Source organism: Pimephales promelas, chromosome 14, assembly GCF_988280905.1.
Source record: "Pimephales promelas chromosome 14, fPimPro1.hap1.1, whole genome shotgun sequence".
Taxonomy (NCBI): Eukaryota; Metazoa; Chordata; class Actinopteri; order Cypriniformes; family Leuciscidae; genus Pimephales; species Pimephales promelas.
In genome coordinates this window covers 8,108,481-8,124,962 of record NC_142782.1, presented here as the reverse complement: position 1 = coordinate 8,124,962, position 16,482 = coordinate 8,108,481, and the positions used below count along the sequence as shown (strand labels likewise).

Here is a 16,482-nt window from a genome sequence, read left to right as displayed (position 1 = left end):
ATGTAAACCTTTTAATGGAAACTTTGGATGAGTTTGAAATGGTATCAGCTGCAAAAGTGAATTGGTCAAACAGTGAGGCTGTTTTGGTGGGAGAGTGGATAACAGTGCCCCCCAAACTCCCTGGTGGTTTGTCATGGAAGAAAGATGGGATAAAGTATTTGGGAGTTTATCTGGGGGATGAGTCTTTTCAATTAAAAAATTGGGAAGGGATGATTGAGAAAATAAAGGGCCGCTTGGACAAATGGAAGTGGATTAAGAAAATATTGTCCTATAGGGGTCGAACCCTTATTATTAATAACCTTGTTGCTTCATCTCTTTGGCATCGACTGATTTGTGTTGACCCACCACTACTTTTTCTTGCTAAGATACAATCGATGTTGATAGACTTCTTCTGGGATAAGATGCACTGGGTGATTCATAACATCTTGTACTTGCCAAAGGAAGAAGGTGGTCAAGGGCTTGTGCATCTACAAAGTCGGACAGCAGCATTTCGTGCACAGTTCATACAACGTTTCCTGACAGGCCCAGAGTCTGTAAGTTGGAGACCAGTGGCAAGTGCTATCTTAAAAACTGCTGCAGGGCTAACTCTGGACAAATCTTTATTTTTATTGGATCCAAAAACTTTAAATGTGGAGAAATTCCCAGTTTTTTATCGAAATCTTTTTAAAGTATGGAGTCTTTTCAAACTCCAAAGGATAAACAATCCCACATCATTGTATTGGCTTTTGGAAGAGCCTTTACTTTATGGTGCAAGACTGGACATTACTAATGCATCAGTGTCACTGACAGAAGCCTTTGTAAAGGCTAAATTGGTGACTCTTCGTCAGTTGATGAGTCTGGTAGGACCAGATTTTATTGAAGTGGATGCGGTGGCAACACAACTGGGGATTAGATCCACTCGAGTGGTTGAAAAACTATTACGAAAGATACAGACTATCCTTACAGTGGAAGAGACTGAGTTACTCAAGAAACATTGTGAGGGAGAAATTACTCCTGATGATAAAGACTGTTTTCCAAGGTTGATGATTTCGCCTAATTTAGAGGAGCAAGGTGGAATTTTCCTGGAATCTGAAAAAGTAGTGGTTTTGGACTTTGAAGATGTGAATGGTAAGAGATTGTACAAGTCATGTGTGAAATGTTTTAATAAAAAAGCATTAAATGAGAAAAATGATACACCTTGGCGAATTGTGTTAGGTTTGGATGAAGTTTTTAAGACAAATTGGAGAACTTTTTACAAGCCACCATTAAATAAGAAAATTGGAGATTTGCAGTGGAGGGTTTTACATTGTATTATCGCTGTAAATGACTTTATATCTGTGTTGAATCCTGAGGTGGGCCATGAATGCCCAGTTTGCCCACAAAGGGAGACTGTTTTTCATGTTTTTATGAGTTGTCATAGACTTAAACAAATTTTGTAAAAAAAAACAAATAAAGGTTTAAGTCTTTTAATGAAGAATTTTCCATGCAAGCTTTTATCTTTGGGGTAAAATATACAAAGAGAAGAAAGAGAGAGTGTCAGTTGTTGAATTTTGTTTTGGGCAAAAGTAAAATGGCAATATACATGAGTCGGAAAGAAAAAATTGAAAAAAATCAAGATTTTGATCTGGTGTCTATGTTTGGTGCCATGGTGAAGTCAAGATTTTGATTGATTTTAGGTTTTATAAAGCTACTTCATGTCTTGCCATGTTTGAGGATGTTTGGTGTTATGGAGAGGCTTTGTGCTCTGTGGTAGATGACAATCTTTGTTTTACTCAATTTATGTAATTTATTTTAAGTATGTTGTTTTTAATGTTTTGAAAAAAAAGAGAAAATTTGTAATAAAGGTGTTTTCAAATTCAATTCTCTCTCTCTCTCTCTCTCTCTCTCTCTCTCTCTCTCTCTCTCTCTCTCTCTCTCTCTCAATTCAATTCAATTCAAAATTGCTTTATTGGCATAACTGTACATCATACAATATTGCCAAAGCTTGGAATAAATAGAATAATTATAAAGACATCAACATAGTAAAATAATATAGCATTTTAAATTGATTGTACAAATTAACAGTGTAAAATAAATAAAATGGAACAGTTTATGAACATTTAAAAATTCTGTGAAGAATTTAGAAAAACAATGTGTATGAGTGTGTGGTGTTGGCGCATCATTGATTGGTCGTCGACTCTCTCTTTTTGTGACAAGCATCAATGTATCTGGCTGCTAGTGTGATACAATCTCTTGTTTCACCTAATAGATGTTGTAATTGTGTTTTGTTATTTACTGTAATTGCATGAAGTTAGGGTAAAGTATTTTAAATTTTGTGTAAAAAGTCCCTCTAATGTCCTCATAGTTGGGGCAGCTGGTGAGGAAGTGTTGCTCGGTCTCCACTTCTCCCTGCTCACAGTACGGGCAGACGCGTCTCTCTCTGTTCGACACAGACAGAACATACACCAGTTCTGTCTGTGTCAAACAGAGAGAGACGTCAGTGTGTGATTGCTCAGTCTGTACCTCGTCATCCTTCTTCTCAGTTTGCAGTCTTTCACTGTACTCAGCTATTCTGCGGTGGGTATTCTCACCCAGAGGTATTCTCTCTCTCTCTCTCTCGCTCTCTCTCTCTCTCTCTCACACACACACACACACACACACACACACACACACACACACACACACACACACACACACACACACACACACACTCCCTCTCTCTCTAAACTGCTGATCACTTTAATCTGCTGATCACTTGAGGGCAAACATCAAAAACAATTTTCTGAGGCAAGACCTCAAAATCCAAAGGGAACTATGGTATTCAAATTAAAGGTGCTATATGTAGTTTTTAGCGGCATCTATCGGTGATGTTTCAGATTGCAACCAATTTTTACAAGAGCGATCCTGCTCTTGCGCGTGCTGGAACACAAGAACAAGCACTCATGGTACACGAGAGATTTTCAACACACTGAAGAAAGCATTACACAGCATGCTGGAAACTCTTGTAAACTCCCACTGCAATGTTACAATAATAGGCTACTTTAATCAGCTTGACATTGAACTAATGCTCCATGCTCGTACCATGATAACGTTACATTTGTGGTGTTATCTAGCATAAGGCATTTCACTAACTATTTGTGTATCTTTCACAATCAATGTCAACATAGGTAAATGTAAAATATTATAACGAAAACAGTTAGTGAACTAGACTGAACAATTTCAGTGTAACAGTAAGATCATAGGAAGTAACATTACTGTACTGAATGTGTCTGGAAATGTGTATTATAAACAATATGATAGTAGTGGGATGAATTACGTTAGACAGTAGATCTAGTACATAAAAGAAAAGTTACATTCTAAAGCATCTACTTTTTGTTATCCTGGAAAAGTCTTTTGTATTCCTTTCATGTCTCCTTGAAATGACCTTACTATTTCATTACAGTTTACCATTATTTCAGCATATCTGAAAACTTGTAATTTAATTATCACAATAAAAATAACAGAGGTCTCTCCATAATTCAAACGGTCTGTCGATGTTGATCCGTGTTTTCATCCTAAGTCGATCTGATTCACGTTTGGCCTGATGAACTTCAGCAGATACATTTTTCTTTTGTTTTATTTTTTATATTTATGTGAGTTTGTGGTTGAGTCTGTGTTGTGCTGAAGGCAGATAATTTTTTTGATGTTGTCAGACTCCATGTCGTTTACTGCAATGCCGTCGCATAGACTGTATATAAAAAGGAGAGAGGCTCAGGGGCGCACATGCACGTCACATCCGTTGGATTTCGCAGAAAATCCGACTCTGAGACTTTACATATAAATAGGAAAACGTCTCAGGTTACGACTGTAACCTATGTTCCCTGAGAACAGGGAACGAGACAATACGTCGAATGACGCAATGTGGAACGCCTCATGCGTGACAGGTGTCTGAAATCAAATATCAACTCACAGTAATCAGGTTGACCAGCGACAGCCCGTGCATCATCAGCTTGAATGATGAGCGTGTCAATCTGGATGTATAAGAAGGGCGCCTTGAAACCGTGACAACATCCTGTCGTCTGAAGGGACTGTTGCAGACAGGCCCCGAGGCATGGCAACAAGACGTATTGTCTCGTTCCCTGTTCTCAGGGAACATAGGTTACAGTCGTAACCTGAGACGTTCCCTTTCGAAGGGAACTCAACAATACGTCGAATGACGCAGTGGGGAACGAAATACCCACTCCGCCATGCTGAGGGGAGTGCATGCCGAAAAGGCAGTGACAACTGTCAGAACCAGTAATGCCAAGGAACACTGAAACCACTCACCCTATGTTACATTGGGCTATCAGTGACAGCACTCCCTACCGGTCATAGCCCAAGCTAATGAACCAAGAAAAACCAGAACGTAATAACGTGGGTAAATCGGGGCCAGCTCAAAGGCTTTAGGACCACAACTTCAAAATAGAAGGGGTCCCTTCTAGGGAGTGTGGCTAGGGGGCCAAAGGGACCCCCAGCCAGTCATTATTCAGGAGAACGCTCCTCCTGAAATGCCCCCAGGCTGGCCTGGTGATCTGTACTAAGACACACAGTCTGGCCATAGCCTGTCCGTCCAAGACAGAGCCTCTGGAAATTGCCTAGGAAAGGCATCCAAAAACTGAAGGCCCGCGAAGCTGGCAGAAACCATCGAGTTTCGGATCACAGAGACGGGATCCTCCGGAGAGTGTGACTCAACCTCAAAACAACAGGAATCGTACACTCAATCCACGAGTTTCCACCCAGTGCTCGCTTTGAGCACTGAGGAAGTAAGAGAGGGATCAAAACCAGGAAGGTCAATGAGACCTAAGACCTGATGACCCCCTGTGTGGGGAGCTCTGAAACATGAGGGCCCATGTCAGGAAGGCCGTACATTGTGCGGCCTGAAACCCAACGACCACAGCATGTGGAAGCTCATCCTTCAGGAAAGCCAGAGGCTAGAAACCTGACAGACCCACAATGTGGGGCTACCTCGAAAAAGGTCTAATGAGACCTAAAATCACCAGTTGTGGGAGATAGCTTGAACAAGGGAAGTGCCTGTCGTAATGTATTGCGACAAAGACACATCTAGAGTGGGACCCAAAGTGAAGAACCGGAGTCTGAACCATAAGAAGGAACCGAAGCATACTGCGCGTGACCCTCACCATAAGAAATGGATTTTAAAAAGTGCACAAGACATCTCATCGGGTGACTTACCACAATAAAAGGTGAAGTATGGGTTTGTGTACTTCACTCTGAATTCAGGAAGGCCTGTTGAGGCCTGTAACCCAGCAACCACAATATGTGGGAGCTCATAACCAGGAAGGCCTGTTGAGGCCTGTAACCTGGTGACCACAGTGTGTGGGAGCTCATGACCAGGAAGGCCTGGTAAGGCCTGTAACCTGGCGACCACATTGGGTGGGAGCTCGTACTCAGGAAGGTCAGTGAGACCCAGCCTGGTGACCACAACCTGTGGGAGCTTACTCCACCAAGTGGAGGCTACTTCTTCCAGAAGTTAGCCAGAGAAGGGCGTCCCTGTAGCCTACTTAAGTGACAGGATGCCTCTTAAAGTGGGACCCAAGGGAAGACCGGGGTCTGACCCACATAAGAAGGGACCGAAGCATACCGCATGTGACCCTTACCATACGAAATGGATTTTAGAAAGTACACACGACATCCCGTCAAGTGATTTACCACAATAATAGGTGAAGTATGGGTTCGTGTACTTCACTCTGAATTCAGGAAGGCCGAACTTGAGGCCTGTAACCTGGCAGCCACAACAAGTGGGAACCCATAATCAGGAAGGCCTGACAAGGCCTAACACCCGATAGTCCCAATGCATGGGGAGCTCACATTCAGGAAGGCCGCTGAGGCCTGCAGCCTGACATGTGAAGACTCACCACTACAACTTAGCGACCACGAAAAGTGGGGGTTTCACATTCAGGAAGGCCGGGTGAAGCCTGCAACCTGACATGTGACAACTCATAACCAGGAAGGCAAATGAAGCCTGAAGCCTGGTGACCACAGAGTGGGAGCAAAGTGCTCAGGAAAGGTGGTGAGGCTGTAGTCTGGCTACCGCAGCATGTGGGAGCCCACATTCAGGAAGGCTGGGTGAGGCCTGTAAACTGACTACCACAGTATGTGGGAACTCATAACCAGGAAGGCCCCTTTGAGGCCTGTAACCTAGCAACCACAATGTGTGGGAGCTCATCAACCGGAAGGCCTGGTGAGGCCTATAACCTGACTACCACAGTATGTGGGAACTCATAACCAGGAAGGCCCCTTTGAGGCCTGTAACCTAGCGACCACAATGTGTGGGAGCTCATAACCAGGAAGGCCTGGTGAGGCCTGTAACCTGGCGACCACAGTATGTGAGAGCTCATAACCAGGAAGGCCTGGTGAGGCCTGTAACCTGGTGACCACAATGTGTGGGAGCTCATAACCAGGAAGGCCCGGTGAGGCCTTTAACCTGGCGACCACAGTATGTGAGAGCTCGTATCCTGGTGACCACAGTATGTGGGAGCTCATAACCAGGAAGGCCTGGTAAAGCCTGTAACCCAGCGACCACAGCATGTGGGAGCTCATAACCAGGAAGGCCTGGTGAGGCCTGTAACCTGGCGATCACAATAAATGGGAGTTCATAACCAGGAAGGCCTGGTGAGGCCTGTAACCCGGCAACCACAGTATGTGGGAACTATAACCAGGAAGGCCCCTTTGAGGCCTGTAACGTAGCGACCACAATGTGTGGGAGCTCATAACCAGGAAGGCTTAGTGAGGCCTGTAACCTGGCGACCACAGTATGTGGGAGCTCATAACCAGGAAGGCCTGGTGAGGCCTGTAACCTCTGACCACAATATGTGGAAGCTCATAACCAGGAAGGCCTGGTGAGGCCATTAACCTGGCGACCACAGTATGTGGGAGCTCATAACCAGGAAGGCCTGGTGAAGCCTGTAACCCAGCGACCACAGCATGTGGGATCTCATAACCAGGAAGGCCTGGTGAGGCCTGTAACCTGGCGACCACAATCAGTGGGAGCTCATAACCAGGAAGGCCTGGTGAGGCCTGTAACCCGGCAACCACAGTATGTGGGAGCTCCCACAGATGTCTCTCCGTGGCCACCATAGCACCGACGGAACAGCAGATTGCTTGGTGGCCCGGAGTCCCGCAGCAGATCAGTCTGGTAGGCCTGAGGACCACAAGGGCGTGCAGAACCGCACCTGCCTGACCTGCTGCCGTGTACGCTCTGTCATTCAAGCATGAAGATGTCTTGAGCAGCTTGGATGACAGGGTCAGAGCTCTTAGTGAAGAGGACCAACCAGAGACGAGATAGTTAGCCAACGTCTCGTCCACTGGCGGCATCGACACATATCCGTGCTCCACGGCTCCCTCCACAGCAGCGAAACTAGCCCGCTGATGCAGATAGAGACGTGAGGAGAACGGATTCAACCAAACTGACATCCTTCTCTCTCTCTCTCTCTCTATATATATATATATATATATATATATTACAGCCAACTCCTGCCCTGCCCGAAGAGAACAGTTACAGATTCACCAAAGAGAGAGAGCGCTCATTTTCTCTCTTCTTAGATGTTCAACGTTAATCTGTAACTCACCCTCGTCAGCTGGTAGATCATCCGCGAGGTTAACGCCCCTCTCCCGATAATCTGCCAGCTCCATCTGAAAGCTCCACGAGCTCAACCGCCACTGAGCCTCAGCCCGAGCGGGAACTGGAACCGCGGGGTTCAGATGCCGCGCCCACTTCCCTCGAGAAGTGGGTCAGACGAGAGCAGAGAGTTCTGAAAGGAAAACTCTCAGTTCGCGCAAAAAACTCCCTCGAGAGCTTCCCGCGAATGCTCTTCTCTCAGGCAGAACACGCGCAGATCGTGTGAATCCTCCGGTGTCAAATATCTAGACACCAGTCGGCACACTCACGCAAAGTGTTTCTCCACGTCTCTGCGCGCTTAATCGTTGATTCTATCACACAGACAAACAGTCCCTGAAGACGAAAAAGATGTTGTCACGGTTTCAAGGCGCCCTTCTTATACATCCAGATTGACGCGCTCATCATTCAAGCTGATGATGCACGAGCTGTCGCCGGTCAACCTGATTACTGTGAGTTGATATTTGATTTCAGAGACCTGTCACGCCTGAGGCGTTCCCCATTGCGTCATTCGACGTATTGTTGAGTTCCCTTCGAAAGGGAACTGGCCTTCAGAGGTAATAGCAAAGTGGATAATTGTAAACCCGACAAGTGGATCATTCAAATGTGTGATTACAAGCCCTTCACACACAGGCAATAAAAAAGGATTCATTTTAGAAGAAGAGTTGGTAACACTTTAGAATACTGTTTCTTACTTATTGCATAACTAATAGGGAATTATTCAAGAACTAATAGGTAATTCTTCATAAACTACTTCTTCACTACTGTTAACTGTTAAGTAAGATGTGTTAACTAATCAGTATGTAATATAATTTTATGTAGGGATGCACCGAAATGAAAATTCTTGGCCGAAACCGAAAACCGAAAAAGAGGAAACCAAGGCCGAAAACCGAAAACCGAAACACCGAAAGAAATTATGCCAATTATTAGTATCATTGCATTTATGGCTACGACTGTGTACAAACTTTACTAAAATCAAGGCATTGCAATTGCATAAATTAATATAACATTTTCAAAGAATAAATCAATTACAAATTATGCAAATATTTATTTAGCACAATGCACAGTATAAAATAAAATTCAAACTAAAATGTTTAACTGGACCCCACTCATGTGTACACTAAATAATAATCTACTGGCCTGCAGAAAGGTTTTAAAATGAAATGTTCTCTCAAAAACAAAGCCAAGCGCAAACTTCTCATCACACTAGCACTCAGTTTGCATGTCTAAATTAGTTAAATTTTAAAAATTTAGCATACAATAGCATAAAAAGCCTTTTTAAATGAACAATGGTCCATGTTTAATACAAATGTACATGAAACTTAATGAAACATGTTTAGTGAATGTAGAAAATATTTAAGAGAGCATTAATTTAGTTCTATACATACATGTTCCCATATACATATTTTTTTTGTAATGTCACAAGTAATAATCTCAGGGTTTACTGGGTTTTACATGATTATTTTTGTATTGGTGGTGGAATACTAAAAAATAAACATTGTCATGTATTTATCTGTCTTCTTCTCACCGATTCCTGATGGTTAGAGGACAGTTACTTGAGTCGTCCCCTGTCGTTTCAAGGAATAGTACAACGGAGAGCGCGTCAAGTATAAACGCCTCGACCGTTTGGAGCGGTGCACGCGCTGTTTGTGGAGACTCGCGCTGCCTTGTTTACTTTCGCCTGCCTCTGCAGCGCGAGTCTTATTTATAATTTTTAATTGTTTCATCCACCTATATCTGCTCTAAACAATGCGTGCCGCCATGACGACCACTCCGGTTGCGAGCGGGTCAAGAGCGGTGAGCGCGCTGTCTGTGGAGACTCGCGCTGCCTTGTTTATACTTTCGCCTGCCTCCGCAGCGCGAGTCTCCACAGACAGCGCGCTCACCGCTCTTGACCCTCTCGCAACAGAAGTCGTTGTAATGGCGGCGCGCATTGTTTAGAGCAGATATAGGTGGATAAACAAGGTTTCCGTCTCATCGCGGGTTCAGATACACTGAAATACGTCCACACCACAGACATGTTGCTTCAGACAAGCACGTGCAGGTCGCGGTTTCTGTTTGCGTCATCACAACATTTCGGCCGTATTGTTTTGGTGATAAAAGTCTTTCTTTCGGCGGCCGAATATTCGGTGCATCCCTAATTTTATAATCGTATTAAGTATCAGTAAATCAATAACGTCTCGGTTACGTATGTAACCCTCGTTCCCTGAGTAGGGAACGGAGACGAATGGGGTTTCGCCTAGAAAGCCAATCATTTTCGAGTATTATAAAACAGGCCAAAGGCGATGAAATAAATGCCATGGGTCTGCAGAATTTGCATAGCATATCTCTGCCCCACCGCGTGGGTATTTAAGGTAAATGCAGACGCAAAGGCAGTTATGTCTTCACTGAGGAGCCAAGACTGAACTCAGGCATCTACCCAGCGGTACAGCGGAAGTGGCACGGACGTACTGGACAGAGCAGTGGCAAGGCTGGGTCTGCCTCCTCCAGGGGCAGCGCAAGCAGGTTCACTACCTGGTCCCGGAAGGGAGTGGTAGCAACCTTGGGCACATGTCCAGGCCGGGGTCTCAGGATCACGTGAGAGTAACCCGGCCTGAATTCCAGGCATGCTTCATCAACGGAGAATGCGTGCAGGTCCCCTACCCTCTTGATGGAGCCCAGTGCAACCAGGAGCACTGTCTTTATTGACAGGAACTTAATCTCAACTGATTGCAGAGGCCTAGGGAGCCCTCTGCAGGGCATTTAAAACCACTGAGAGGTCCCAAGAGGGAACGAGAGAAGGGCGAGGAGGATTCAGTCTCCTCGCTCCTCTCAGGAACCTGACGATCAGGTCGTGCTTCCCCAGAGACTTACCTTCAACTGCTTTGTGATATGCGGCGATAGCGGCCACATACACCTTCTGGGTCGAGGGAGACAGCCTTCACTCCAACCCATCTTGCAGGAAGGAAAGTACGACACTGATCGAGCATCTCCTGGGGTCTTCTCGATGCTCTAGCGGAAGTGATGGTAGCCGCCACCGCAGGTGCTCCAAAGATCGGGACGAGGGTGCCAGAGGGTGCCCCGTCTCTGAGAAAGGAGGTCCTTCCTACTACGCGAGGAGTATCAGTTTGAAGAACCAGGTCCGTGTGGGCCAGTGCGGCGCAACCAGAATGACCTGCTCCTCGTCCTCCTTGATCTTGCACAGGGTCCGTGCGAGAAGGCTCACTGGGGGCCTACGCATACTGCGGCCAGCTGTGCTCGTGGGAGGCAAACAGGTCTACCTGTGTGCCGCCAAACTGTTCCCAAATCAGCTGTACCAATTGGGGATGGAGTCACCATTCGCTGGAGAAGGGCCGTAACCGTGACAGCTCTTTGGCTGCAAGGTTCCAATCTCCTGGAATGTAAATAGCACGAAGGTGCTTCTGACTTCATAGGAGAAGGTGGCGTGCGAGTTGCGACAAACGGCGGGAGCGTAGACCACCTTGATGGTTGATGTATGCTACTGTCTTGGTATTGTCTGAACGGACTAGTACATGTTGACCCTTGAGCAACGTGTGGAAACGGTGCAGGGCAAGGTGTACTGCCAGCAACTCAAGGCAATTGACATGCAGGCGACGCTGGAGTCCTGTCCAGGAGCCCGCGGCAGCATGGCCATTGCACATGGCAGAGGCATCTGTGGAGACAACAACATGCCTGGAAACTCGTTCTCGGGAGGTCAATGGAGCCTTCCATGACTTCGACAGCTCCTAATGCCCTTCCGGGAAGAATAGAATTGGGGTTGGGGCGCCCAAAAACCATTGTCATCATCCAACCGTGAGCGCTCTGGGCAGGGCGGAGGGTTCCACTCTAGCCCGATGCTCACAGCGGCCCAGGAAAGCATGGCCGTCATCTTGGGATCTGACACGGGTAACTCTGGCACTCCCGAGGTAGGCAACGCAGCCGCATCATCACTTCCCGAGGACTCCTGCCCGCCTTGTGATGCCGCGATCGACATTGAGTCATCCTCTGGAGCGCCAAATGAAACACGCGGGGCATCCGTAGATGGACCCGCCTGAATCACCACGGCACTCACGGGTTGCAATACTGCAGAGGGGGGCGTGTTCCGAGGACGTATCGTTGGATTGTTCCACATGGTCACCCTCAAGTCCCAAATACCCATGCGGTAGGGCGGAGATATGCTATGCAAATTCTGCAGACCCATGGCATTTCATCGCCATTGGCTCTTTTTATAATACTTGAAGATGATTGACTTTCTTGGCGAAACCCCATTCTTGTCATCCGATGTAACTCGGAGTGACTACGAAAGGGAACTAATGAATTCTATCATACCTCCTGCAGAACTAGGCTACTACTAATTATCTACTAATTAAGGTTCAAGAAAAATAACTAAGAAGTAACTAATGAACAGTCAAAACTACATTAAGTTGTGACCTTTCTTTTTCACTAATGTTATTTATAGAAGTAGCAATTTTAAAGGTGCAGTGTGTGATTTTTAGCGACATCTAGTGGTTCAGTTGGGAGTTTGCACTAAGGGCTCAGCGCACTGCTCACCCCTCCCATTCGATGAAGCTACGGTGGTTAAAACGAGACAAACATATCGTCGAGACAGCAGAGAATAGCCAGAGTAAGCCAGAAGTGTGTAACATTGTCACTGTTTCTGTACCACAGTCTATTATAAACCACATCATGGATGAAGTTTACAAAGCCATAGTATAATATAATATAATATAATAATCAGCTGATTGTCTCACAAACGTAACCAGCACATTCTCTCCACATAGCAAACCCATAATACAGCGAGGGAGAAGAACCACATGAAACTATGCAACTATATATTTTTTCTAACAGGGTAGTAAAAGTTTAGCTGGCTAAACATGAGCTGTTGCTGTGGCTGAGCTGGTTAAAGCGCAACGCCTTGTTTAAACTCGGCGCCTTCGCATGAGCCCAAAGGTGCGTGCGCCAAAAATGACATTATTGTAACAGCACGTGCCTCTGCATGCCCTAGACCAGAGGTATTCAATTAAAATTCTAAGAGGTCCAGTTAGAGAAAATTCCATCAAGCAAAGGTCCGCAACATCACAATGACTAACTTTATAATTTTTAAATGTCAAGCGTTATCTTTCAGTGCCACAGCCTAGTAACGTTAGTTGTATGAAAATATGTAAGAAGTCTAGTCAACAGACGACTGTCAAATAAAATAAAAGTCCAATTCAATAATATTTCAACAATATTTATTGTCAGTTTATATATTGAACTGTAAGGATCATAAATAATAAGTACTCTAATAATAAATTATCAATTTAAATGAAATAAAGGCTGCATTTAAAAATAAATTATAAATAAATAAAACACAACAGAGAGCTTTTGAAAAATGTGCGTCTCAAAATAAAGTGCTTAAATTTAGAAAATTAAAATAAAAAGTACAGCTTGAGTTTCCCTTTTAGTTTTTAGTTAACTCCCTTTCACATCTTAAGTTTAAATTAATTTTAACTTAATTTTAACATTTTATAATAAACGATCTTAACACATATTAACAATCGAACAACTTTAACACTTCCTTTTCTCTTTCTTTCCCTTTTATATCCCACTTCCTCACTTTCTCTTGCTTAGTGAGAAAAGTGAGCCCTTGCTTGTCCTGCCAGCATTTTAAATCTGGGCTGGAATGGTGTTAGGGCCATTCTCATACACATGTGTAGGTGCTCGTTGGTGAGCCTGGATCTATATTTGCTTTTAATAATGTTCATTGTGGAGAAAGCAGCCTCACAGTTGTATGTAGAGCCAAACATGGTAAAGATGTACAAGGCTACTTTCCTCAGACCCGGGAAAGCGGTCTCTGAGACCATTTGAAGCCAGAAAGTGGCAGGATCAGATTTTCCAAAATGCTCTTTCAAGGCCACATCTGCTTGGAGATCGACAAGTTGCATCTGGAGAGGCCCAGCATCTGCCCACTTGAAGAGTAGTGTGACTTCCTTTGAGAACTCCCTGACATCTGTGATGAGGAATGGGTTCTGAATGAACAGGGTGAGCTGCTGTCCAAGGCTGAAGCTGTCAAAACGCTTGCTGAAATTTACAATCAGCTTGTCAACAAAGTCAACAAAAGAAGACACCTCTCTCTCACCCTGAACCTGTTCCTTCACAGTTGGGAAGTGTGCACAGTCTCCCTGCAGGTCTTCCCTAAACAGCGCAAGTTTCCTCTGAAAGGAGCGCACAGCTGTCATCAGATCACAAACTGAATTGTCCTTGCCCTGTAGCTTTAAATTCAGTTCATTCAGGTGTGAAGTGATATCAACCAAAAAAGCCACAATATCCATCTTCTTGTCATCCTCCAAAAAGAGAGAAAATGGTGTTGCCTTCTGGCTCTTCAGCTGTGCCAAGAAAGCTGCGATTTCCCCTCGGATAGACCAAAAGCGCTCCAACACCCTACCTTTGCTGAGCCATCTTACATTGTTGTGTAACAGGAGATCATCAGCATTTGCATCAACTTCTCTGAGGAATTCCCTGAGCATGCGATGCTGATGGGAAGAGGAAGCTCTGAGAAAGTTTATCATTCTCATCATTGTGTTCATCACCTCAGCATACTCATCTGACAGGGTGGAGCACAGGACTGACTGATGAATTATGCAGTGGCAAGAGATGAGTTGAGGATTGTCCTCTTTCAGTCTTGCCACAGCTCCTCTCTCTCTCCCTACCATGGCAGAGGGCTCCATCTGTGGTTATTGAAACCATTTGTTTAATCTCTATTGCCCTCTTCTTTAACATCTCCTTTATAGCCAGGTAGATGTCCTCTCCTCTTGTACTGGTCTGAAGGGGTGTGACACCTAACAGGTCTTCACAGAACTTTTCCTTGTCTATGTTAAAGAACCTTACAAAAACTAACAGCTGAGCATTGTCAGACACATCAGTGGACTCATCTACAGCTAAGCCTATGCATGGTGCCTTGTGAATTGCTTCATCCAGCTGAGCTAGCACATCCTGGGTTAATATTTCTGTTTTCTTTGTGGCTGATGATGCTGACATAGGTATTTGCTTGATTTTTACACACATGTCTTCTTTTTGTTTTCCCTCAAGTAAGGTTTCAGCCACCGCACTCATGCACTCCTTGACAACCCCTGCATCAGTAAATGGTTTTTTATGTTGGCCCAGAATCCAAGCAACTTTAAGGGAACATTCGTTAGCACGTTGTTGGGCAGTGAATGAATGTGTTAAGATTCTGCTGGATCGATCATATTGGGCTTTTAGATCGTTTATTTTCGGCTCTCGAGGGGGCCGGCTGTGAGCACTGCGAGTGTCTGCCATGAAGACACTTCGCTCCCGCCGGGCACTCTTCGAGGAGAGTGGTTCGGTGCGCGCTCCCCGCGGCTCGGGTCCCGCTGCTGCCGAGGCACAGCGAAGGCTTGCGTCATGGGGATCGCAGATGGATCTATCAGCGGGGATTGAGACGGGCCCCGCCCATTCTCTGCCCTTACCTGGTAGATCCAGTGCCTCAGTTCTCGCTGCGGGGGTCCGCGTTGCGGTTTCTCCTGCCCGGGCTGAGGCGCCATCACTTCATTTATCCAGTTCTGAGGAGCTGGATGTTGAAAGTGTGGATGCAGAGTCTATGGACTCAGTGGAGAGCGAGGGAAGCTCGTTTGCCATCCCAGTCTCCCGCGAATGTAGTAAAAAAAAAAAGTTTTTGACTCGGGCTGTGGAAAAATTAAGCATTGAATGGCCAGTTGAGAAACAAGAGTCGAGAGAGTAAAATGGATGAGAGATTTTTAAAATCACACTCACTACCTCCATGCCGGTGTTTGCCCTTCTTCCCCGATCTACACACCGAGGTGTGTAGATCGTGGAACAAACCAGTGTCAGCTAGAATTTTGACACACCAGACCTCTATGTATGCTAATATTGCTGGGTCTAGGAGATATGAGTGAGGGGGAGGTCGTCGGCACTGACGTGATTAATGAGATACTGCGTCAGGCGGCAGATATTTCTCTCCGTGCCACCAAGGAGACGGCCAGATCAGTCGGCCGCTCTATAACAGCCCTGGTGGCCACGGAGAGGCATCTGTGGCTAAATCTGGCTAATATGAAGGAGAAAGATAAAGCTTTTCTCCTGGATGCGCCGCTGTCGACCGAAAAAACAGGCAGCGGCGCTCCAGAAATGTCTCCCCCTCCGTACTCATCCTTCGGGGGCTGCTGGGCGAGAGCAGCCCCGCCCGTCGGGTTCCTCGCATAGGGCGCAGCAGAAGAAGAGCGTCGCGTCTCGGGCTCCTCCCCAGCAAAACTGGGCTGAGACGCGGCGTTCTCAGGCGAGGTCTTCCCGGGATAGAACCGATCTGAGGACGGTTATTGTCGCCAGGAAGGCTTCGTCGAAGAAGTCCTGACGCCACTGGTGTCAGGCTACTGAGGGTGGTCCCCACCGTGAGACAGAGGTGTTCGCCGCTGAATCCGGCGCCCGCTCTCTCTCGGTGCCCTCAGGGGTTCGTTCTGCCAACCCTGCCTGTAATGGGGGGTGCAGACGGTCCCAGCGAGCGATTTCCCGAGGGACGCTCGTTTGCTCCGAGGAGCGATACAGAACGGTCGTTAAACCCTGCCTGTGCGCGGTCACAGGGCGCTGTTTCTGTTTTAAAAACTACTCCAGAGGCCAGTCTCGAGAGACTGGTACCCTTAGTAGAATTTCTGGTAGAATGGGGAAGTCTTCCAAATATATCTCGTTGGGTCCTGCAGACTATCGAACGCGGGTACGCGATCCAGTTCAGGTCGCGTCCACCTCGTTTCCGGGGGGTTTTGCCCACAGTGGTGACGGATCGGAGCATCAGGCGATTCGGCATCGAGATGCCGTCCTCGCCCACATCAGAAGGTTGGGGTTGAGACTCAACGCCAAGAAGAGTGTGCTTTCGCCAGTTCAGCGGA

The 16,482-nt window shown here is 46.1% G+C and overlaps 1 protein-coding gene across 1 annotated transcript; it reads right to left on the bottom strand.

The window, feature by feature from the left end:
• Positions 1 to 13,194: 13,194 nt before the first annotated feature.
• Positions 13,195 to 14,295, bottom strand: LOC148973652 (SCAN domain-containing protein 3-like). Its single transcript, XM_089119198.1, has one exon. The coding sequence runs from the start codon at positions 14,293 to 14,295 to the stop codon at positions 13,195 to 13,197; it is 1,101 nt and encodes a 366-aa protein (XP_088975324.1).
• Between the last annotated feature and the right edge of the window lie 2,187 nt (positions 14,296 to 16,482).